This window comes from Hoplias malabaricus, chromosome 7 (assembly GCF_029633855.1).
Source record: "Hoplias malabaricus isolate fHopMal1 chromosome 7, fHopMal1.hap1, whole genome shotgun sequence".
NCBI classification, from domain to species: Eukaryota; Metazoa; Chordata; class Actinopteri; order Characiformes; family Erythrinidae; genus Hoplias; species Hoplias malabaricus.
Window position 1 is genome coordinate 46,484,078 of NC_089806.1, and position 25,771 is coordinate 46,509,848.

Below are 25,771 nucleotides of genomic sequence, written 5' to 3' on the forward strand. Positions count from 1 at the left end.
GCGGCTGGGGAAGCCGCGTTCACGAGGACAGGAGCGGCTGGGGAAGCCGCCTTCTCTGGGGCTGGAACGGCTGGGGAAGCCGCCTTCTCTGGGGCTGGAGCGGCTGGGGAAGCCGCGTTCACGAGGACAGGAGCGGCTGGGGAAGCCGCGTTCACGAGGACAGGAGCGGCTGGGGAAGCCGCGTTCACGAGGACAGGAGCGGCTGGGGAAGCCGCGTTCACGAGGACAGGAGCGGCTGGGGAAGCCGCGTTCACGAGGACAGGGGGCCCTGCAGCGACGCCGTCCACGGAGGCAGGAGGCCCTGCAGCGACGACGTCCACGGAGGCAGGGGCTTGTGCTGCTCGCTTGGCACTTGCTGGAGCTGTAGAGGGTTTAGGGGGTTTGACGGGCGCACTCATGAGATCCCCTAGAGGTGTGCCCCTGTTAGCCTCACCTCCGTAGTTCTGAGGTTGGAGGCTAACAGCCCCTACCCTTAACCCCCCCCCCAAAAATTTCCCCGGACCTGAGGGGGTAATCCTCCAGCGAGGGGGAGACTCCAGCGCGCTTGGAGCACTGGCGCAGTTACTCGATTCACGAGTCGACTCTGGTAGAGGATAAGGAACTGCGCCAGGCATGAGCTGGAGCCGGCTACTCCACTCCACCGCCCTTTCAAACAAAGTCTTTGTAGCTGTGTCCATGTGTGGGTCGTTCATTCTGTTAGGGTCGGGGGGTGCGGACTGATGGATGCGGACGCTAATGCTAATAACACAGACTTTATTTACAAGAGAATTAACAAAACAAACACAACACGACATGACAGGGGCATAAAACGAGCATGAAACGGGCGAGAGAAACGAGCAAGAGACACGAGCAACACTACAAAAAACAAGAAGAACAATGCAAACGAAACAAGGAACAATGAACGATACCAGGAAGTGAGGGAAGGGGACTTAAATACGATAACAAACGAGAAACACCTGAGACGGATAACGAGGGTAAAGACGAGGAGGCGGAACAAAGACCAATGGTACCGCACTGTTCTGGAGCTCCTGGCGCCCAGGAAATGGACAGGTGTTACGTAAAGTTTTCGTGAATTCAAAACCGAGGGCGTTCAATCCTGAAGGTGAATGAATGCTTGGCCTAAGTGTCTACATCAGTTAAAGCCGTGAATCATCGTTCTACTATTTGTAGGATCTAAGATATCTAGTCTTATATTACAGTGGTACAAACCTCTCTAAAATGAGACGAAAACTGCATCTGTGCAGAGGTTAAGAGATACTTTATTAATCCCAGAGGGAACTTTAAGGTTTACCTTCACTATATTTGAACAGGGTAAAAAGTGTACAACATCTGGAACCCACAAAAGTGTCAGATTCCTGCGTAGTGTTTAAAATGAAGACCAGTCCAACACTTTTCTTATGGAGAACTTTAATTTTAATTTTATCATTTCACATGTGAGCCCACTGCGACCCTGAAATGGACAAGCAGATAAGATAATGATGATGATGATGTGAGTCCATCAACTAAGAGTTAACCTCTCTACCACACGGCCTCCAGTGGATACCGTTTCATTAAACAGTGACAAACAATAGAATATACAATATAATGTTAAATAAAAGGTGATTACAGCGCAATCCACGTAGCTATTAAATGATGCATGAGTTGATTAGCCCTGCTGTGTTTTTATTACTTAGAAAATCAGGTGTTATATAATAAACTTCACCCAAACAATGTATTCAGTGGTACCCAGGTGGGCTCTGGGTGTGGAAGGAGGTGTAAGGAGAGACCAGAAAGTGCTAACAAGGACCCGAAAGAGAACCGAGACCATTTTAAAATTCACTTACAGCGTAAACACAAGCAGCAGAGACATAGTAGCATAAGCTAGCGGAGACAAGGCACGTTTGCCAGATATGTGATATTGTGTGTGTGTGTGTGTAAGAGAGAGTGTGTGTGTGTAAGAGAAAGTGTGTGTCTATTCTGTCTCACACAGACGCACTGAGGAGTCATAATCCCAGACCCTAAACCCAGCGTAGAGGGGCTCAGTGAATGTGGAGGTGAGTGTGTGTAAGTGTGTGTGTGTGTGTGTGTGTGTGTGTGTAGGAGAGAGAGAGAGTGTCTATTCTGTCTCACACAGATGCACTGAGGAGTCATAACCCCAGACCCTAAACCCAGCGTAGAGGGGCTCAGTGAATGTGGAGGTGAGTGTGTGTAAGTGTGTGAGTGTGTGTGTGTGAGGTGAGATGGTGTAGAAGGACAGAGTGCCGGACCCCCAGTCCAGATACACTCCGACTCTGTTAGAGTGAGAGGGGGGGTATATCACAGTTTCCTGATGATTGTGTCTGACCCTGTAACTGTTCTCAGAGCAGAGCAGACTCCAGGAGAATTTATTGGATCCAAACCAACACTCAGCTCCTCCTCCTTTCCTCCTGATTCCTCTGTACGTCACTGAGATAGAAACCCCCCACCCCCTCCACTCCACCTCCCAGTAACAGCGTCCAGTTAAACTCTCCACACTCAGAACCTGAGGATAATCACCATCAAATCTCTCCGGATGATCTGGATACGACTGAGTCTCCTTCACACGCTCCACCTTCCTGTTTCCCTCAGACAGAGAGAGAGCAGTGTGTGCTGTGTTTGGATCCAGAGTCAGATCACAGTAATCTGTACACACACACACACACACACACACACACACACATTTACAAACAATACTATACATGTGTTTTTACTATATATTTATGTTAGTGTACAGTGTGTGTGTGTGTGTGTGTGTATGTGTATACTGTGTGTGTATGTGTGTTAGTGTATAGTGTGTCTGTGTTTGTGTTAGTGTGTGTGTATAGAATGTGTACTTTGTGTGTGTGTGTGTGTTTGTGTGTGTCAGTGTGTGTGTGTATAGTGTGTGTGTGTGTGTGTGTATCTTACATTTCTTCAGTCCTGGTCTCATTCTGCTGATTCCTCCGTGTTGGACTCTAAAGATCAAACACACACATTTATAAACTCATTAAACTCCACATCAACCTGAAACTAGGGCTGTGACCATAAGAGCATTCCCCCAACACCGGGGTCATGTGATGCCCCCCGCGGGGTTCACCTCCTCCCCCTCATCACCGCAGTGGGGGGCTGCACTTCTGTGGTTTTACAGCTCAAACTTACAGGAGTGTGTTCACCCATCAGCCACAACATTATGAACACCTCCTTGTTTCTACACTCACTGTCCTCTCTCTCAGCTCCACCGTCCACACGCCGGTCACTCTGTAGTTCTACAGTTACACACCGTGTCCACTCACTGTCCACTCTCTCAGCTCCACCGTCCACACGCCGGTCACTCTGTAGTTCTACAGTTACACACCGTGTCCACTCACTGTCCTCTCTCTCAGCTCCACCGTCCACACGCCGGTCACTCTGTAGTTCTACAGTTACACACCGTGTCCACTCACTGTCCTCTCTCTCAGCTCCACCGTCCACACGCCGGTCACTCTGTGGTTCTACAGTTACACACTGTGTCCACTCACTGTACTCTCTCTCAGCTCCACCGTCCACACGCCGGTCACTGTAGTTCTACAGTTACACACCGTGTCCACTCACTGTCCACTCTCTCAGCTCCACCGTCCACACGCCGGTCACTCTGTAGTTCTACAGTTACACACCGTGTCCACTCACTGTCCTCTCTCTCAGCTCCACCGTCCACATGCCGGTCACTCTGTGTTTCTACAGTTACACACCGTGTCCACTCACTGTCCAGTTTCTCACCTACACCGTCCACACGCCGGTCATTCTGTAGTTCTACAGTTACACACCGTGTCCACTCACTGTCCTCTCTCTCAGCTCCACCGTCCACACTCCGGTCACTCTGTAGTTCTACAGTTACACACCGTGTCCACTCACTGTCCTCTCTCTCAGCTCCACCGTCCACACGCCGGTCACTCTGTAGTTCTACAGTTACACACCGTGTCCACTCACTGTCCACTCTCTCAGCTCCACCGTCCACACGCCGGTCACTCTGTAGTTCTACAGTTACACACCGTGTCCACTCACTGTCCTCTCTCTCAGCTCCACCGTCCACACTCCGGTCACTCTGTAGTTCTACAGTTACACACCGTGTCCACTCACTGTCCTCTCTCTCAGCTCCACCGTCCACACGCCGGTCACTCTGTAGTTCTACAGTTACACACCGTGTCCACTCACTGTCCTCCATCTCAGCTCCACCGTCCACATGCCGGTCACTCTGTAGAGAGCAGTGTGTGTGTTTAAAACTCACTGTAGTATCTCCAGTGCAAATTGTGGATCCTGCAGTAGATCAGAGAGCAGCTTCCCTCCAGACTCTCCTGGGTGATTGTAACTCAGATCCATTTCTCTCAGGTGGGAGGGGTTAGATTTCAGAGCTGTAGCCAGAGAACAATAGCCTTCATCTGTAATCATACACCCAGACAATCTGCAGAAAGGAACAGATGGAGTAACAACAGGTGTAGTACAGTACACACACACATCACTAATCTCTGTTTAAAATGAGTCAATGCTGTTACACACCACAGCAAAAATGACATAGTATTTTTTTATTTTGAATTAGTACATGTTAAATATATATATTTTATTCTGGGAAGCAAGAGCTAGTTATAAAACATTCAGAATGGATCCAAGACAACGTAGAAGTCATTATCATCTGGACAGTGAGTCTGAGTGAAGATATTGTTAAATGAGACGTACATGATATTACATTGCACTGTTACACCAAACAGCTACATAAAATATTAAACTAGAGGGTGAAAGTTCAATAATTTTCATGAATTTGGCTTGCTAGGTATTGCTAGATATGTTGCAGGGTAAAAACACACAAACGGATGAGTGTGAGATGTGATGGGTCTTGGTGTGCCTGGGTCCGAACATTTGAAACCTTGTGGCCATAGCTTTAAAATTGACTGACTTAGAGCAGGTTGAAATTTTGGCCAATGCATTCCTATGGGAAACATTCCCACTTTAGTAGCTCGTATTTTGAAATCTGTAGGTCGGATCTCTCTAAAAGCCACAAGCCCGAGTTGGCACAGGATCTATGACCATGTGAAGTTACGATGCTGTAGCATGGGAGGATCCCTAGGAGGATTTTACATTTTGTGAATAGAATAATAATAAGAAAATGAAAGAAAAGATAAGATTTCAAAGAACAGTAATTCGGCTTTGACAAATTTTACCTGAGACTCTCCAGTGTACAGAGTGAACTCTTCAGTCCAGCAGAGAGCAGCTCTACTCCTGAATCCCGTAGGTCATTGTTACTGAGGTCCAGCTCTTTCAGGGAGGAGTTTACTGACTGTAGAACTGATCCCAGAGTTTCACAGGAGTCCTTGGTGAGATTACACCCAGCAAGTCTGTTAAAACACAGTAAATACAGCACATTGTATGATGGTGTAGAGTGATGATACAGTCCAAATGCTTATTTTTTTCATTTAGAATAGGTTCACTGGACTGATATATTGTGTGTGACATGAGTTAAAGTTTCTAATCTACTTGTTCATTCCGGATTGATTGTACAGAAAGATATACCTGAGAGTCTCCAGTTTACAGAGTGAACTCTTCAGTCCAGCAGAGAGCAGCTCCACTCCTGAATCCTGTAGGTCATTGTTACTGAGGTCCAGCTCTTCCAGGGAGGAGTTTACTGACTGTAGAGCTGATCCCAGAGTTTCACAGGAGTCCTTGGTGAGATTACACCCAGCAAGTCTGTAAAAACAGAGTAAATACAGCATGTGGTGTGATGATATGGCGTGATGAATAGATCCCTTCCTTTTGAAACTAGAAAATGTTCACTGAATTGTTGTAGCCTGATATTTCCTCTTCTGTGTTTAAACTCCTGACTGCTAGAGTGCGCTGTTGTACTGTCTTCTGTCATTAGACTCTTCCACCTCATTGTAAGCAAGTAACTTCAGAATGCACTGCTAACGTTAGCACTAGTGAACCTATCTGATGGCATTGGCCAAATATGGCATGAGCTTCAACAAATTTCTAGAGAAACGCCTGAGTATCAGGTCCGGAGATGTCCCGGAGTCATACTTTAACACATGGAGCGCACTGCGGGAGATTTTCTGCATCAGGTGTGTTCTCACATTGGGAGATGCAGCGTGGAGCAGCACTTGTGCAGGAGAATCATTCTGATTTTACCAGTCCGGGTAATGTCCACGATGAATGTTGTGTTTGTTTCTGTGTGAAAGGTAGAGTGGCTCCCGTAGTGTACAGAACTGAAGTGTGGGCTTATTGTGGATTTTTGGATTCCACAACAAAGGCAATACATACTACATACATGCTCACCTGCATATGTATTTTTTGTTTTGTTTATTTTTAGGAATCTTGCAATCGCTTTCATTTCTAAGATAAAAATTTCTGATTATTTTAAATATATTGAATCGTAACCCCTGTATCGTGATATGTATCGTATCACCACATTCTCACACAGCCCTACTGGAATATGTTTTATCATTAAAATTAACTTAAACTAACAAAGCTAGTGTTGGTAATTAATAAATTGGTATTTGCTGATGTGTGTGTGGGCGGCACGGTGGCAGGTGGTAGGTAGTGTCGCAGTCACACAACTCCAGGAACCTGGAGGTTGTGGGTTCGATTCTGGCTCCGGGTGACTGACTGTGAAGAGTTGGTGTGTTCTCCCCGTGTCTGCGTGGGTTTCCTCCGGATGCTCCGGTTTCCTCCCACAATCCAAAAACACACGCGGGTAGGTGAATTGGCGACTCAAAGTGTGAAGGACTTGCACCCACTCCAGGGTGTATTCCCGCCTTGCGCCCAATGATTCCAGGTAGGCTCTGGACCCACCGCGACCCTGAATTGCATAAGCGGTTACAGATAATGAATGAATGAATGAATGATGTGTGTGTAGTGCACAGTGTGATCATGACTGTAACTAGGTACGAGGACACAGAGGTCCGGACCTCGGTTGTGTTTTTACGTTTCCCCATCTCCCATATTAAAACTAAAACTTTAATTCTAGTTACAGCCCTGAGTGTGAGTGTGTGCACTTGTGGTGTTTTAAGTAGAGCCTGTTCACTCTTTAACTCTATTCAACAACATGGACATTGACTACAATTTCATTTGAATTACTAACTGTTTTGATGTTGTTTTTTATAAAGCCACTGTAACATGGAGGAGGAAGAAGCAGGTGATTTCATGTTACTGTTAACTGTTAATGTTTGAGATGTGAATGTGTAATATCAAAAATAGCAGGTGAAAAACAAAGGTACAGTTGGAAACAAACAGGTCAAAATGTCAGTAAACAGAACACCAGGCTGACTACATGGTGTCAGGATCTATTTGTTCTGTGCTTCGGTCTTGTGTCTATTTTCACTTGTGTTTCCTTTAGTCTCGCCCCACACCTGTGAGTGGGGTCACATTATCCCAGTTATATTCACTATTTAAAGTGTGTCTTGGTGTCTGTGTTCTGCAGTTCATTGTCATTGTTAGTCTTAGTGTTCATGGTTTACGTCTTTAGAGTCTAGAGTTCATCTGTTGTGTGTTTTAAATGTTTTCTCGTCTCAGACTATGCTTCACCAAAAATGTATTAGAAAAGTGAAGTGAGATTCCTTTTTCAGCTCAGACCCCAGGATTTTCCTCCAAAGCGTGTCACAGGAAGTGAGCGGCAGAGCTACGAGAGAGGACCATTAGAGAGTAGTTTCTCAAGGAAAGGATAGAAAAATTAAGTTGTGATTTCAAAGTAAAAAAATAAACATATTTGTAAAACGTATTTGTATTTTCATTTTGTTGTCTTCACTTCAGTTTTAATGTTGTCAGGATTTCCCTCCCATATCGGGTGGAGGACAGATGTCCACATTCATGTGATCACCCGTGGAGACATGGGAGTGGTAGTGAGGGACAGATGAGAGAGAGGACGGTGAGAAAGACAAATCAAACAGTGAAAGGATTTCAGACAATGAGAGAAAATTCAGCAGTAAATCTAAAAGTATAATAAACATTTATTAATGATGAACTCACACAGCTTTTCTGGACGCTTTGATCACTGGCAGCAGTCTCAGAACACCTTCCTCTGATGAATTATATTTCCTCAGGTCAAACTCATCTAGTTCTTCTTCTGAATTCAGCAACACAAACGCCACAGCTGACCACTGACCAGGAGAGAACCTGACTCCACTTAGAGAACCTCCTCTGTTCAGGTGTTCCTGGACTTCCTGCACTAGAGAGTGATCGTTCAGTTCATTCAGACAGTGGAACAGATTGATGGTTTTCTCTGAAGAGGGATTCTCCCTGATCTTCACCTTGATGTACTGGACTGTCTCCTCTCTGCTGTGATATCTGATTCCTGTCTGAGTCAGTATTCCTCGTAAGAGAGTCTGATTGGACTCCAGTGAGAGACCCAGAAGGAACCGGACGTAAAGGTCCAGGTGTCCATTCTCACTCTGTAAGGCCTTGTCCACTGCACACTTCAGGAACTCTGACATGGTGGATGCTCTGAAGATCCCAGAGAGATCAGTGGAACTCTGTTCTGGTTCATCTCTGCTGATGAAGGAGAGTAATGTGTATAAAGCAGCAAGAAACTCCTGGACACTCAGGTGGACAAAGCTGAACACCTTTCCCAGGTGCAGCCCAAACTCCTCTCTGAAGATCTGGGTACAGACTCCTGAGTACACTGACACTTCTCTGACATCAATGCCACACTCTCTCAGCTCGTCCTCGTAGAAGATCAGATTGCCTTTCTTCAGCTGTTGGAACGCCAGTTTTCCCAGAGCCAGGACACTCTCTCTAGTTTTCTGAGGATCAACCTCCTGTTTTCCCTGGTACTTTTGTTTCTTGTGTTTGATCTGACAGATCAGGAAGTGTGTGAACATTTGAGTCAGAGTCTTGGGGGTCTCTCCACCCTCTGCTCCACCCAAAACTCTCTCTAGAACCGTGGCTGAGATCCAGCAGAAGACTGGGATGTGGCACATGATGTAGAGGCTTCTGGAGGACTTGATGTGGGAGATGATTTGATTGGCCAGGCTCTGGTCACTGATCCTCTTCCTGAAGTACTCCTCTTTCTGAAGGTCACTGAACCCTCGTACTTCTGTTACCTGGGCGACACACTCAGGAGGGATCTGATTGGCTGCCGCTGGTCGAGAGGTTATCCAGAGGAGAGCAGAGGGAAGCAGATTCCCCTTGATGAGGTTTGTCAGCAGCACATCCACTGAGGCTGACTGTGTTACATCCCACAATCCCTCATTGTTCTGGAAATCTAGAGGAAGTCGACACTCGTCCAGACCGTCAAAGATGAACAGAACTCTGTAGAGATCATAGTCTATTGATTTTAATTCTTTTATTTTGGGTAAGAACCGATGAAGAAGCTCCATCAGACTGAGCCTTTTCTCCTTCATCAGGTTCAGCTCTCTGAAAGGAAGTGGAAATATGAAGAGGACGTCCTGGTTTTCTTTTCCTTCGGCCCAGTCCAGAATGAACTTCTGCACAGAGACTGTTTTTCCAATTCCAGCCACTCCTTTAGTCAGCACAGTTCTGATGGCTTTATCTTTAAAGAGCTGGCTGCATTTGATGGGTTTCTCCTGTGCTGCTGGACTCCTGGGCACTGCCTCAATCTGTCTGACCTCATGTTCAGTGTTGACCTCTCCACTCCCTCCCTCTGTGATGTACAGATCTGTGTAGATCTCATTCAGAAGAGCTGAGCTTCCAGGATTAGAGACTCCTTCATTAATCTTCTGGAACTTCTCCTTCAGAGTTGATTTCAGCTTTCGATGAGAAGAAGGAACCAGTTCTAATTTAAAAAAAAGAGGGAACAATCACAATAACAAAACATTTTTTTTGATTAAATTAAACCTAAAAGTTCTTCAGCTGTAGTTTATTTATATTTGAGAATATATTTTCACAGAACAAATATTCACACAATGAAAATATATTTGTGATTAATTTTATTAATATTCCATCATGATGATCCTTAGATCTGTTTCTATTAAAGTGTCTAAAGAGTAAAGACAGGACCCTGAAGTCTTACTGCTCTGCAGTGTGTGAGCGAGGTGTGTGTGGTTCATGTTCCTCAGGACATTCAGTGTGATCTTCATCACTCCGTCTCTAACACCATCCTCCTCCTCCTCCTCCTCCTCTCTCTCAGAGCATGCTGGGTATTCCTCACTCAGCAGCTTCATAAACCTCTTCAGATGATTCTTCACCACAGACATCACTCTCTGCTCCAGCTCCTGATTAAAATAGAAATATTAACACAGAGTCTGTCAGACAGTGCAGTGTGAGCTGAGGGGTGGAAGTGATAATGATTTATATTTTATTATTCTAAGAAAATCCAGAATCACTGTCCATCACCAAACTCTACATCACTCTCCATCATAACACTGCTACAGTGAATAAACAGTAGCCTTTATTACTGTCCTATAATAACAACACTGGAACACACACACACACCTCCAGTGTTTTACACACACACCTTGAATATTGACTCCATATTCTTCCTGGTCCTGTCAGGAGTCTTCTTCTGGACTCTGTGAAGAATCAGAACACAGACTGAATAATGTGGAGAACCTGATCAATACATTACATCATCAGATATTACTAATTATTCAGACTGTTCTGGATCCATATTCAGTAGGAAATCCTAGATATATAATGAAGGTTCCACTGCCGTTATAACACACAGAGTTCAGCTGCACAGATCAGCAGGGTCTAATCTTCTCCACAAAGAGGCGCTGTTACTGCAGCTTTTCATTCCAATAAAGCAGAAACACACCTGATTCCACTCCTTCATCAGTTCATCTTCAAACAGTGGATCATGTGCGCTCCTGTTTCTGAAAATCTCATCTTAATCTCATCTGTTTAGTTCTCATCAGATCTTCAGTTAGGACTGAACTGAGGACAGTAGCTATTACAGAATAAGAGTCCCTGTGTTTATGATCTTATCCTAGTGTTCCAGAAGAATCAGAACTGGACAAAACGTCCTCAGCTCTGTCCGACACGTCCACTTCAGTTTCATTTAATAGATCTTTAACTGATTCTTAGTTAAACACAGACTGAACATCTACAAAGCTCTGGACTGTCTTTCTCCACTGTGTCCTCTCATGCTCTAAGAGCCAGAAGAGTTCTAACCTTCTTTATCTGTTCATTTATCACTCATCAGTGTTTCACTGAAGGACAGTAACTCACTCTGGATCAGAGGGGACAGCTCCACTGCTGAAACCAGGAGGATCCTCCATGGACCGGTCACTCTTCATAGACACACAGCTGGGTTCTCCTCCCCCAGTGCTGACTTTAGGAGGGTCCTCCATGATCTGGTCACTCTTTACAGACACACAGCTGGACACTGGAGAATCTGCTCTCTGGGTTTCAGTCCTGTGGATATTAAACAGAGTGAACAGGACAGTAGACTGAGTAAGAGAACACAGGAAGGGATACTGTACGTATTCAGACCCAGTGGTGTGTACAGACTCTGGTAGGAGTTCAGGGAGAGAGGGGGGAGTGGTCAGATTCTCCTAATTCTCTTTACTGTGTTACACCTGTGTAAAATAGACTGACCATTACTGAGAGCTGTAGGTGTGAGAGAACTGTAGGAATCCCATGGATACGACGTGTTATCAGGGAGCACTCAAAGCAGATAAGACCACCATCTCTGGAGTTAATACCTGACTGGTTTATACACACACACAAACACACACATAGTGGGACAAATCAAAGGAAACATTAACCCAGAGAGAGGTGTGTGTCCACCATGATCTTCCAGAACATCTTCAGTTCTCCTGGTGACACACTACAGAACTTTTTAAAGGGACATATTGTACCTCTTTTTAAACAGGTTAGAATAGGTCTATGGGGCGATACAAAACATGTTCATGAAGTTCTTTACACAAAATCACTCACATAAAGAGGTATCTCCAGCTCTATTCTTTCATTATTTCATCTCGTGTTGACGCAGGTGAGGGGTGATGCCAGGGTGGATCTATGCTAATTTCTTCATTGTGACGTCACAATAAGGGGGACACCCATACGGCTCGTTGAAGCATTTGATTCCTGACACTGAACTCTTTCAACTGACTCAGAAAACAGAGGTTTTTATTTTTGCACTTGGAATGTTTATAGGAGAAATAGAGACCAAAGTGGAAATACAAAAGCACACAAAAAGAGACTTTAAAATAAAATGTCCCCTTTACAGTGGGAGCAGATTAGAAACAGACTGGGGTCTCACACTACACCCGTTTCTGATGATTTTTATGGAGACTGGAACAATGTGAGACACACACTACACGACCCCAACCTCCTGAACCACACACACACTCGCCTTCCCCAGGAGACACAGATAAACACACACCTACAACAACTCTCTGTGGTTATTGTCTGCACTGCTGTTTGTGTCGATCCACAGAGAAAAATAATGTAGAACTGTCTTTGGTGGTGGATGTGAAGACGTGGTCAGCACGGTCTCTACACACTGCAGAGGGAGCTGGAGATCAGTAGAACAGCACACACCTGAGACTACGCTCCACCTTCAATGTCTCAGAAGTATCAGACCTGCAGCAGTAGTTCTCTCCACAGTGCTGTGTTATTGAAGGTGGAACAGAACATTTGAATAAAGTTGGAATAAAGGCTGTAACGACGTATGTGGCCCAGCGTGTTGTTTCTGTTACAGGTAATACTGGTTATCTGGGGACATCTGCATCTAGAATTATGTAAAGACTTGTAGTTTTCTGTATCTACTGCCTGTGTTAACTTTCTGTGCTCTGTTCTGATTGGCTGTTGAAGGGTCTCATTCTGACTTGAGTTGCTGAAGAGTTTATATTACGCTATTACGGGCAAAGTCCGGTTGGAAGAATGACAGCAGGTTATCTGTAATATCATTAACTTTACCTTGTGCAACAGGACAAAGGACAGACGGTGTTAGTGAAGGGGGTGTATGATTAACTGGCTGAAGTCAGCGTAAACAGAACAGGGTCTCCCAATAAAGAGGGAAGGATAAGCATTATATTAACTGGAGTCAGTCATGAAGCTGTTGGAGAACAGAGGCATTAATGTACTGTTCTCCCCAGAATTTTGTTTAATAAACTGTTTGACTGTTTATTCGAATTCTCTGTGTTGACCTCATTTGTTCCCAGTATCTACACCAACGAATACACAGGACAGTTTTTGTCCACAATGTATTGTTTATTTGGGGTTTGTCTGTTTTGAGGCTTTGTATGGGTGGGGTATTGTGAATTACTTTGTTTGGTGTTTCTGTTTATATAACTATTAAATATATTCATATTTTGCATTTAAATTGTCTTGTGTATTTCTACGCCTCAGTAGACTACTATAAGATAGATCACTTACCTCTTAGTCGCCTCAAACCATAAAACTTTTACACAGTCCCAGGTGATATCCTCCCTCATAAAATCTTTGTAGCGGTCTTATTAGTGGACACCAGTCGAGCGGTTACATACTGTAATGGTCTCTTAACTGGACTTCCACAAAAGACCATTAAACAGCTTCAACTGACTCAAAATGCAGCTGCCAGAGTCTCACTCGGAGCAAAAGAAGAGATCACATCACCCCCCACCCCTTCATCCTCAAATCCTTACACTGGAGACCAGTCTGTTACAGAATAGACTTTAAGGTGTTATTACTGCTCTATAAATGTCTAAATGGGGTAGGAGCAGTGTATTTATCAGATCTGCTACAGAGATATGAGCCGAGCAGAGCTCTCAGATCTTTAGGAACTAGAGTTAGTCCTGACTCAGGTCAAAACTAAACATGGAGAGACAGCGTTTAGCTCCGGCGCCGCTCTGAAACAGAACCAGACCGAGAACATTAGAACAGCCCTGACTTTAGACACTTTTAAATCAAGATTTAAAACACTCCTGTTTGAGCAGCTACAGCTCGGTTTAAAACACTCTGCACTTTTATTCTGTAACGGCACTTTACAGCTTCTGCATTTTATTCTAATTTACTGTCACTTCTTTTATTGTTTTATATCGTACTATTTTATTAGATGTGATATTTCTGAGGTTCAGAAATGTTCTCCTGCTTTGATTTGTTCAGTTTAATCTTGTCTTTAATTCCACTGTTTTATTAGATTTTATGTTTTGATTAAATGGCTTTTAAATTGTTTTAATCATCTTTTTAAAAATGTGAAATACTTCTGCTGTAATAAATCTGTACTGTGTTGTAAACTCTTTGGACTGCCATCGTGTACGAGAGGTGCTCTATAACATTCATCACCACAGACCAGCGAAGGTTAAATTTACTGAGAGAAGACTGTAGTGGGTCATGTGGGTTACAGCTGATCACATACAACTTGTTTTAGAGCAAAAATATAACTGTAAAACTGGTTTAAAGTTAGAGAATTTAATTCACAATAAACCTGTCACAGCAGTTTCCTGAAATGACACGTGTTGATTAAAGAGAGTCGTAGTGCCTCATGTAATATGCACTTAATAAAGGTGTTTTGGAGCTTTCCAATCAAACATTAACTGTGTGTTGAAATGGTGTTCTGTTTTATCAGTGTGTTGTGATTGTTTTGGTGAATTCTGTTCAGTTTTTAAACTGCAGTAATCAGGGGGTCAGGGGTGACTTTATCATAAAACTCTGTCATGTTCAGAAATGGATCTTCTCTGATTTGACCCTGATCTTCACTTGTATTTATTCCACTGTAACGTGGAGAACATTAATTATAATTGAAGTAACAGTGACGTCATATTGCAGTGTTTCCCTCCACAGAGCGGTAATTATAAACCCGCTCTTTTCTCAAACCTCTCACTGATCATCTGTGGCTCATCGGTCTCTATTTTCATAATAAACCGTGAGGTGCTGTTCCCCGCTGACCGTCACCTCCGTCTTTACTGTGGAGTGTAGTTTGTAGACGGTCCCTTATCTCTCCCGGAGCTGGAGAGTCCTGTTCTTTCTCTAATAAACTCAGGTATAAACTCACCGTGTGAAAATACAGCGCTGTTTTAGTGTCTTTCTCTCCTTCCGCTTCAGTTTCTTCTCTTCACACCGACCCCATTTTCTCCCGCGCTGAGTTTAACTCCTGAAAACTCCCAGCACCGCTTTGTTTCTCTAATAAACCCTCCATTCTTCTACACTGAAAAGATCACTGTGTGGAGGAACAGCGCTGTTTGGGTGAAATCTCTTTCTTCGTCTCCTACAGCTCCGTGTGTCTCTCCTCCTCTCTCTGTCTCTGCTTTTTACTTTCACTTCTGACTCGGGGAGTGACGGAGGCCTGCAGGGGGCACTAAAGAGAAAAATAAAGGGTGAGGAGGAGAATCTGTACAGGGTTCAGTAACCCGTCTCAGTTTATAAACCGTGTACTTTCAGATTTAATCTCAGTTCATAAACATCCAGCTCTTCTCAGTCTTCAGCGCATGCGCAGACACACGGACATATAACAACAGCCTAATACTCGATGATTTATGAGTCTGTTCCAATGTGGAATACACACTGAGTGTCCAGTATATTAGGTACACCTACGTCACACCTGCACTCACTGGTCATTTTATCATTGGAAGTCTACAAAGTGCACCTCTGCTTTTGCTCCACACTCAGCCGTGTCTCTGTGGGGGGTTTCACACTCTGTCAGTGTCAGTGCTGTGTAGAAAACGCTTCTCCACCTGAATCAGACACAGACAGGAGGGTCCTGTGGTGGTCCCTCTTCAGTCACGGCTGGCGTAGAGAGAGCTGATCGACTGTGAAGAGACAGATGTGTACAGTGTGTGTTTTACAAAGTGTGGGACACTGTCAGAAACACTGTCTCTGTGGTGGTGCCCTCAGTGAAACATACACTGTACCTTTAATTAGGAACAGAACTGGACCTTACTCTGTATTAACTGTGGATGTTAAAGTTGTGTTGACTTCATTCGCTCCGTTTCATCTCCAGGACTTTTATTGTGTTCTTTTATTCTCCACAGTTGTATAATGAAAGATTACAGAGATCCCCCTCTCCTTCTGGAGAAGAGAATGTAATGAACCTTTAGGGAACACAACTGGACTCTAACAAGTTCAAGTTGAAGAAGTTTATTGTCATTTCAGCAGTATACAGTGTTTACAGCACACAGTGAAACGAAACAGCGTTCCTCCAGGACCAAGGTGCTACATAAAACAATACACAACATTAAAGTGCAACTAGTGCAAAGCTAGTGCAACATAAAACAGTGCACACACATTAAAGTGCAGAAGATATGGCTAAGAAAATACGAAACAAAACAATATCCATACAGTACAATACAATACAATACAAAACCATAAGGTGGAGACAATGCAAAACCTGGGGGGGGGGGACACTGCAATTTAAAGTGTATTTGTGCTGTAAACGGTAACTGGATGTAACCCTGATGTAAACAGGACATGTGTAAACAGTACACTCATTTTCAGTCCAACAGACCAGTGTTTGTGTGAAGAACTGTGTGTGTGTGTGTGTGTGTGTGTGTGTGTGTGTGCTTCTTCAGTCCAGTCTCAGTGTCTAGGTGTTCAGGAGACTGATAGCATGTGGGAAGAAGCTGTTACGGAGTCTGGATGTGAGGCTCGAATGCTTCGATACCTTTTTCCAGACGGCAGTAGGTTGAAGAGTGTGTGTGAAGGGTGTGTGTGATCTCCCACAATGCTGAGTGCTTTGCGGGTGCAGCGAGTGGTGTAGATGTCTGTGATGGAGGGAAGACACACACCGATAATCTTCTCAGCTGTCCTCACGATCCGCTGGAGGGACTTGCGATCTGCCACAGTGCAGTTCCCAAACCAGACAGTGATGCAGCTGGTCATGATGCTCTCGATGACTCCTCTGTAGAAAGAGGTGAGGATTGGAGGTGGGAGATGAAAGAGTTTGAAACTCCTAATTCAACAAACAAACGAAGACCTCGAGAAAGACAGTAAGACTGTTAAATACACATTGTTATTAATTACTGTATTTACAATTGTGGTTCATTGTACTTCTCTGCAACATTGTAAAATGTTATGTCTAAGAATTGCTCTTTCCAAATAACCATAGGCCGCTCAAAAATGGTACATTTTTTATATGTATTTATGCAATTTCGATTCATGTGCTATCATTGCTATTAATCTTTTAGTGTTATTATTTTTCAGTAAATTTGATTGTAAAGCTGTCTCTTGTACATGTTCACCATTAATCTGCACTTCTAACTCTATAAGTCCATAATGGTAAATTCAGCATTTCATGTAGCCTACTCACTATTGGTGCTGGATTCATTTGACCAGATGAGGTTGTGTAATTTGTCAGCAGTTCACTGGCCAATTGGTACAGGATAATGTCTTTTGTGTATTTCTCCAAAATTCTTCAAATTAAATAACAATAGCTGTCTCTTTTAGCATGTTTTGCTATTATTTTAGCATAAAGTTCAGTGGAAATGGACCGCTGCTACAGTGGGTGCTTTATATTCAGTCAGTTACAGAATACCATTCATTCCACATTTATGGGAACACAACTGGACTCTTTAGTTTCATTTTAGACCACTTTCAAAAATATTCTTAGAAATGAGTACATCATTTTGGAATAAAACTTCTTATGAGATCCTGTTTGCTTTTTTTGTTTTCACATTCGAATTACACTTCTTTTAACTTACTAAATATTGTTGTGTGTGTTTGTTTGTATGTTTTTTTTATATAAAGATGTCCACCTCCAACAGCTGCAGACAGTCTTGGAAACAATGAATCCAGAGGTAGAAGAGAGAGCATGAAGGCACCTTCAACATCTTCTGACTGGAGTTTAAGACGTTCTGTTTCTAGAGAAAGATGGAATGCTTCTAGGGCCATACTTCTGGATGACATGCTTGTGGCTGAAAACACATCACTGCAGAAGTGCTGTCACTGTGGTGAGCAGGAGTCTGTCGTTCGATGTCCTGACTGTTTACCAAATTATTACTTGTGTCCTGACTGTGACTTAGCAGTCCACAAGACGTATGTTATGCACAATGGAGAAGTTAAGATCAGAGGCTTTTACCAGGCCATTCCTCCCACATCATGTGCTGTGAAGCTTCACAATGACCGTGTTATTCTGCATGAACAAGGTAAGAACACATTTATTTTTCATATTTGTTGTTCTCTTCATATATTGCTTATAGCTTAGATATTGGTCTGGTACTGGAAAATGGGCTAACAAACACAAATGTGACAAGTTCTCATCCCAGAAACATAAACAGTCTACTAAAATACCATATGTACTACAATGTATCCATTTGTACACGGTTGTTGCTGTGTGCCCCTGGACAACATGTGGTATTTTATCCATAACTCCAGATGGTTGAGACGGGCATGTTTGGATTTAATTTACTTTATTTAATGTTTAATAGGAACAATTTATTAAGTTATAATTCTCTTCTGCAGCACGTCTCTTGCCTACACCTGTGCCACGCCGTATTCGTACATGTGAAGATTCACATATCACTGTCGGTGCAGGACGATCAATCATCTTGATCACCATCAATGGTATCAGAATATTTTATACACACATTCGTCACGTTCCATGTACAACATTATTTTACAGAGTCACAATTGTGATTTCTCCTTGTTTGCAGGGAGGTATGATTTTTCACTTCCTTGTATGAGTTGCAGCTTTTGCAAAAGCTGCTGGGTACCGGAGGTGAAGGACCTTCTCCTAGCCAGATACTGGCCAGCTACTGTCAATTTCCAAACCGTGTATGCCATAGATGTATTTTCATCTTATGAGGAAATGAAGACGTCAGCTCCGGCATTGTCTAGGCTGGCCTTTGTGAGAATGTTGGAACAAAGGTCCTTGTACTATGGGAGGGTAAATCCATTTTTGCAGTACTATCTACATATACTAATGATGTTTTTTTATATAGCTGTTCAAGAAGTTGTTATCCTGTGCAAGTGAATGTGCCTCATGTTTTTTCAGGTTGGAAAGATTTGCCCTGATACTTTTCAAAGAAGTTTCTTAGAATATTCATACAGTCAGTTTGAAAAAGAGAAAATGTGTGCAAAAGAACATTTTGTTTGTCCTGCTTGCACTCCGGACATGCTGGCTGTCTGTGTTGATGGCAACCGGAAACATTATCGTTTTCGTAAATCAAAAGGGTTTGTGTGGGTTTATTTATTTATTTTATTACAGATTTTGTTTTATAGGTTTTGTTGTATGAATAATCATTCTTACTCATGCCTTTTCTCTTAGTATTGATGAACGGGCACATTATGCAGGAGTCTTTCTAGCAAAAGATGAGGATGTGTCAGTTTTTGTGGACTACATAAGAGCCCAAATAACACATGTAATTATAAGCAATGTGTACTTTTGGTTTTTATTTTGGCTTCTTTTCATTGGAATAATCAGTGCAGTTTCTGGCTAACCTTCATTTTTATTGGTTTTAGACACGAGGTAGTGCCACTTGTAGGACATCCACCTGGGCTGCAGCAAAAGAATGTTCTCAGCGGTCAAGCTCAAAATTAGATGAAGAAGGCATAGAGGTGGCTGTCTGTCGGCATGGTGTGCTTCTCAAGGGCCTCAACATGTTCAGGGGAGAGATATTTGCCTACCCAATGTTTCTGCAGAAAGAGCTTGCGTCTTCCAGAAACGTTAGCTTGTTTTGCACAGATGTAATGTGTAGGTATTGGCCTTATCTCCAGCGTGTCACAGGACATTTTCCGGAGCTGAGTTCACTTACTGGGATGAAGCCATTCCTATCTGTGCTCCATGCAAAGGCTCATGACTGGAAGTGTGAGGTTTGTATGCAGTTATAAAAGTGTCATATTAAATACATTTCTTCACATTTACACAGTTTCTGTTTACTGTTCATATCAACCTAATAAAAGCTATACAGCATGATCATGTACTGTATATTTATATATAAAAACTAATTGTTATTAGTCATTGCTCCATGGTTTAGATTATTTGGGGTGGAAGAAATCAAGAAGGGTCCGGAACCACCATTGGAGAAGAGGTTGAACAAGTCAACAGTTTCTTGTCTCGTGTGGCTCTCACTACCAAATATATGACAAAAGCAGGTATTCATGTATATACTATAATTATACTATTTGTAAAATGTAGCATTGCATTATTTCATGCCTAATTCAGATAATATTGTTGAAAAAAGCTGTTAAGTAGCACAGAATTTGGTTTAACCAGTAGCTACCAATTAAGTAGTTTTTTATATAAAAATGTGAATTGCATAAGAAATGCAGGTACCCAATCTATTTGAATTTAAATTAATTAATGAAATTTGTAATTATTTTTACAGCAAGAAATGATATGTTTACACTGCAAGCAATGGGCTGGAATTCCAGGAAAGTTGAGAGCTTGCACAGGGCATTGTCTCAGAGATACAGAAAGGTATTTAAAAAAAATAAATGAAAATGTTGCATATTAAATTTGCTCACCGACATGTTTCTATAAGCTTGTGGTTTTGGCTGTGAATTCTAGACCAAGCAGAGAGCAAAGGCTGAGGCAGATAGTTTGCAGTCTTTTATGGTGGACCTCAACTGTAGTGTGGAACTACGGGATCAGTGGGTTGCAGATGTCAAACAGTGGGCCCTAACCGGTGAGGATCTCAAACTGGATTCCTGACAGTCTCAAATATAGAGGTTTTACTAAAGTTACTTTTGAAATTCTGAATGTTTTAACAGTAACAGATGCAACTCCAGGCAGTCCACAGGAGTTGCAGAAGATCATTGAGGGGTTGTTTGGAGGTTTTCGTGAAAAGAAACACAACCTCTACAGACAAAATGGTAAACAACCCCTTTGTCATATACACATCACATATTGCTGTAAGTCTTACCTCTGGTGATGTGGCAATCAATCAGTAAGTTAATATTGTTCTTGTAAAGGATACATTGTAAGATATGTTGACCTTTTCACCCCATGTTCTATTAATTTCACTTTGCTAAGTTCCAGATTGTCAAAATATATATTTGAATGGCATAGATTGCTAAATATTTTTGCAAGGTAGTTCCAGTCGATACATCGATGCACACCCACATGCAGACATCATACAATGTGGGAAGTTAAGGATAAAATCAAACAAGTGAATCTGTTAAGTGTTTCAAACAACACAGGCCAGATAGGCCAGAGTTTACTAGCTGTGAGGCAATGGTTTTGTTGTCCTTCAGCTTTTAGGACATTTTGTAATGGAAGTAAATTAATAAAATATGACCTTGTAGTTAAACTAAGTGCCTGGGATGAGTAACAGCTAATCTGACATTAATTCATAATTGTAGAATTGTTTCTATTGCTCATGACTTTGTATCTATTCATTAGACAGCAACAAACAAAGACAAAAAAAGAGAAGGCATCTGTAGTGAAGGCAAAGCTATTGGAGGCTATACACCAATACAACCCTGCAGTCCCTAATGCTGAAAAGATTGATGTCCTTGCAGCAAGTGATCCAGATGAAAATGTGGTCTGGCCTTGGGAGATGTTACCCAATGGTATGTATGAACTACAAAGGGCTCCTATGTAGTAAATTGGACCTGATGAACATTTGATATTTATGGATGCATCTTAAGTCACATGCTTTTAAAATACTGTAGACACATGTTTGAATAGCAATCCAACAGTAACACTGACAGTATCACTGACACTGGTGAGTTGTGAGCTATCAGTCGTCCTTTTGTTAGTGTTCACTGCAGAAAGGGTAGCGTAGGAATATAGGAGAGCTAAACTGCACAGATGTTTAAATTATACACCAACCGTTATGTTTTGCTTTGTTTTTGTTTTTTTTTTACAAAGTTTAAATAATAGTCTACAGGAATTTTAAACATGGCATTTTCACATTTACACAATTTCCATTTCTTGTTTAGCACATAGGGGAAAACTAAACTATAAAATGTGCCATAATGTTTGCAAAGGCCACATTTTACAATTTGCATTCACTAAATAATAAATAATTGTTTGTTAGTATGTAGACATGTGCCTTCTGTTAAGGGTGTGCATTTCTTACATTTTGTTTTTAAATATTTGTCTAAGGGTGCCCATATTTTGGTACACTACTGTATATAATATACCTACAGGGCACATGTTTTCATTAAAGTGACCTGTGTGTGTGTGTGTGTGTGTGTGTGTGTGTGTGTGTGTGTGTGTGTGTGTGTGAGCAGTAAAAGAAAGATTTTTGACAAAGTCGTGCTTGTCAGTCGGCTTCAGGAAGAAGAGAGCATTCTGATAAAAGAAATGACTCAACACTGTCTCTACCTTCGAGGAATTTCACAGAGTTTGAAACTCCTAATTCAACAAACAAACGAAGACCTCAAGAAAGACAGTAAGACTGTTAAATACACATTGTTATTAATTACTGTATTTACAATTGTGGTTCATTGTACTTCTCTGCAACATTGTAAAATGTTATGTCTAAGAATTGCTCTTTCCAAATAACCATAGGCCGCTCAAAAATGGTACATTTTTTATATGTATTTATGCAATTTCGATTCATGTGCTATCATTGCTATTAATCTTTTAGTGTTATTATTTTTCAGTAAATTTGATTGTAAAGCTGTCTCTTGTACATGTTCACCATTAATCTGCACTTCTAACTCTATAAGTCCATAATGGTAAATTCAGCATTTCATGTAGCCTACTCACTATTGGTGCTGGATTCATTTGACCAGATGAGGTTGTGTAATTTGTCAGCAGTTCACTGGCCAATTGGTACAGGATAATGTCTTTTGTGTATTTCTCCAAAATTCTTCAAATTAAATAACAATAGCTGTCTCTTTTAGCGTGTTTTGCTATTATTTTAGCGTAAAGTTCAGTGGAAATGGACTGCTGCTACAGTGGGTGCTTTATATTCAGTCAGTTACAGAATACCATTCATTCCACATTTATTACTGTCAGACTCTAAACACTACACACGCTGCATATTATGCATTCATACTGATTAATTCATAATTTGTTGAAGATTAAGGAAACATTAAATGGAGCATACACCAAAAATGTTTTGTTTACACAACAATGAATAACAGTCAATGACTGAGACACTTGTTTTTGTTGATGTCATCATTTTCCAGTAGTGATTGTATTGAACGTGAGTATCAGCATGTATAAACATTTTTGATAAATTAGGTTTAAATAATGAAGGCTTTCATTCTCTAAGATGGAGTCAAGAGGGATAAATCACAGATGATGAAAAAGAGAGATTGATACATGATAGGACTGTTTCTTGTGTCTTGTAGTCTTTCCAGATGGGCTGTCTAAGGAAGGATGTCAAGGACTGCTTGCTTCTCTTTAATGCAAACTGGAAAAGGTAGAGTCATTGCAACCGGAAGTCAAACAAACGTACAACCAGATTGTTGCAGGAGACTCAACTATTTTTGCTGAAGAGGAGGTGGTGCTGGAGGATGAAGATGGAAGTGTAGAGTCAGACGACAGTGAGGATGATGTGTAGAAGCAGAAGGGACACCATAACTCTGCCTTTGTTTGTTTTTTAATACACTTAAGAACAATACATTGGCCCAATGCTGACGTAGTTATTACTTTTCTAACTGTTGTGCTTTGAAGAGCTCTTTTTTAATTCCTTTCCTTATGTATCAGTGGGTTTATGCAAATTAGGAAGTAGATGTTCTAAATAACAGTCCTAATACAGGTATTAGTACGCATTTTCCTTGCTTTGTCTTGTAATCCATTGTTACTTGGGTAACCATTTCTGATCCTGGAAATCTATCGCCACCAAGAGTCTCCACCATGGCCTTCGTTACCTGTAACATGCGTGTGTCTATGTAAATTCCTAAAATACATATAGAGCAATATTGTTTCCTTCAGATTTAATATTTTGGTGTAGACAGTAGATGTGCTAACAAATGTCTGATTAGAAGTACTAGCACCTGCTTTACATTTGAGGAGGTGATTTTTTTTCCTGTGCTGTTTTGACTACTCCTTGCCTAATAATAATAAAAGAATGATGAGTTACTGGGCTGGATCAGGTGATGTTGCAGCAGGGAATGTAATACTTGTAATCACTAAGTAGCTGTTTGTATGTCCTTATTTTAAAGTGAAATAAAATGTGCTATTTTTGTACATGTGGAATTTGCAGTTGCAGTCTATTGTCTTACATGTAGAGTCCTTTAGTACAGGTACAGTATGAATACTTCAGCATATACTTAATTGGCCTTAGGTAGAATGTACAGCAGTGTTCATCACTGTGGTCTAAAATATTTTTATTAGAATTTTAAAAGCCACTGTACGCAATAAATATGAAATGGCCAGGTGTAACTTTTTTTAAGTAAATGGGAATTACGTCCGTGATTATTTTGGTTCCTTGCTGATAGTAAATTGAGAAATGCTGGTTTCTGTAAAAAATCCTCTATCAATGTAGTTTATGTGCTCAGTAAATCGACCAATCAGCCCCTTTATGACCTGGATTTTATGTATTGGGGACACGGAGTAGTAAAATCTACAGAGCAGTATGTGCTATATATTGCATAGATAACATTACTCAAAAACGGGAAATGTAATGTTTTTATTTATTTTTTGTTAGGTTTTATTTTCCTGATAATAGTCTCAGCTACAGACGCTCCGCACACATCTCATACTTCAGTGCGTTAATCTAACTTCACTGTCAGGATTCTGCCAGCTGCATTCTGACTGGATCTGATTGGCTCTCTTCCGTGTATTGTCGTGTCCTGGTTCTTGTACTGGTCGGGCGTGAATCAAAGACTCCTCCTACATGTCGTGCCAACATAGCGACTTGTAATTGGTCCTTTTGGGTGTCAGTCGAAAGATACCAGACTCTCCCAACAGTGTCTAGCGAATCTATTTTGACATTAATATGTTAGTTTAACGCCAGCTTGTGCATAACTAAAATATAGAGAGGTAACTAAAAAAACATTCATGGTAGACACTACTTTTAACAAATAAATTACTTTCTGAGTTATTTTGTTTTATGATGTGATCAGTTATATTAATTAGTGTGACCAGACGTCCTCTTTTACCCGGACATGTCCTCTTTTTTAGACTTAAAAAAATGTCCGGGCGGAATTTCACAAACGTCCGGGATGTTGTTTTTCTAGAGCTTACATAGAACTTCGAGAAGGGTTTCATTCACAAACTAGTCCCGCCCTCCACTACTCCGATTGGTTTGCTTGAGTGAGAAGGGGGCGTGGTGAAGTAGCCTAACATCTTCTGACTGGACGGTCTGACTGTAGAGCTACCGTTATTGGTCGATAACCTTCTCTGTAAACATTTAATTGGTCAGTCTGCACGTCAGTAGTCCTTGTTTACGTCAGGAAAAGCTCATGTACCCACCCTCATCTCGAGCAGCTATGACGAAACGGAAATGTAAGTTCTCGGATGAATTAAAAAAGAAATTCCCATGTTTTCCCATGTGTAGCAAAGAAAGGTGTAAAGGACCTAAAAGCACAAATAAGTTCAGCTAAACATACAACGGCAGTGAGGGGCGAGAGCAAAACTGACCCAAGCCCTTCACGAGGTAACGGCATGTTCTTTGACGGCCGAGTCAGTCATTTGACCTAGAGCATGCTTTTCAGTTACAGAAGACATAACAGAAAGCAGACTCAAACAATGAAGCAAGAAATGATGGCAACTGCAATAAAGGCCTGACCAATCATCTTAAGGGAGTAAACTCAACATTTAGTTGTCTATGGGTTCCAGACTTCAGGCAGTCACTCGCTACAAAGGATTTGCATTTAAATATAATACGTAGAATAAAATCCCAAATAAGCCTCGTACAATGAAATATATTTGTGGATATAGTTATGGATTTCATAACAGAAAAATCATAGTAATCTGATCTACATAAATGTACCCCCTGCAGTCACTGTACATAAATCATGAATTCTTGATCAGAAGTGTGGCCTGTCCTCAACCTGATTGTTTCCTGCTGTAAAATGTGATAAAATTACAGATGGGTGATGGCTAAGCGTG

General features: G+C 41.8%; 1 protein-coding gene and 1 long non-coding RNA gene across 2 annotated transcripts; one reads left to right on the top strand and one right to left on the bottom strand.

The window, feature by feature from the left end:
- Positions 1-1,519: 1,519 nt before the first annotated feature.
- Positions 1,520-15,135, bottom strand: LOC136701756 (NLR family CARD domain-containing protein 3-like). Its single transcript, XM_066676451.1, has 10 exons — positions 14,876-15,135; positions 11,125-11,310; positions 10,412-10,466; positions 9,968-10,169; positions 7,966-9,730; positions 5,518-5,691; positions 5,169-5,342; positions 4,241-4,414; positions 2,905-2,951; positions 1,520-2,640 (listed from the first exon to the last, which is right to left on the bottom strand). Exons 2-10 carry the CDS (start codon positions 11,244-11,246, stop codon positions 2,096-2,098), a joined length of 3,258 nt encoding a protein of 1,085 aa, XP_066532548.1. The 5' UTR covers positions 11,247-11,310; positions 14,876-15,135; the 3' UTR covers positions 1,520-2,095.
- A 4,339-nt stretch (positions 15,136-19,474) lies between these two features.
- LOC136701761 (uncharacterized) lies at positions 19,475-20,229 on the top strand. The gene is made up of 3 exons (XR_010803856.1): positions 19,475-19,626; positions 19,791-19,908; positions 20,142-20,229. It is a non-coding gene; the product is annotated as an uncharacterized lncRNA (long non-coding RNA).
- Positions 20,230-25,771: the final 5,542 nt, after the last annotated feature.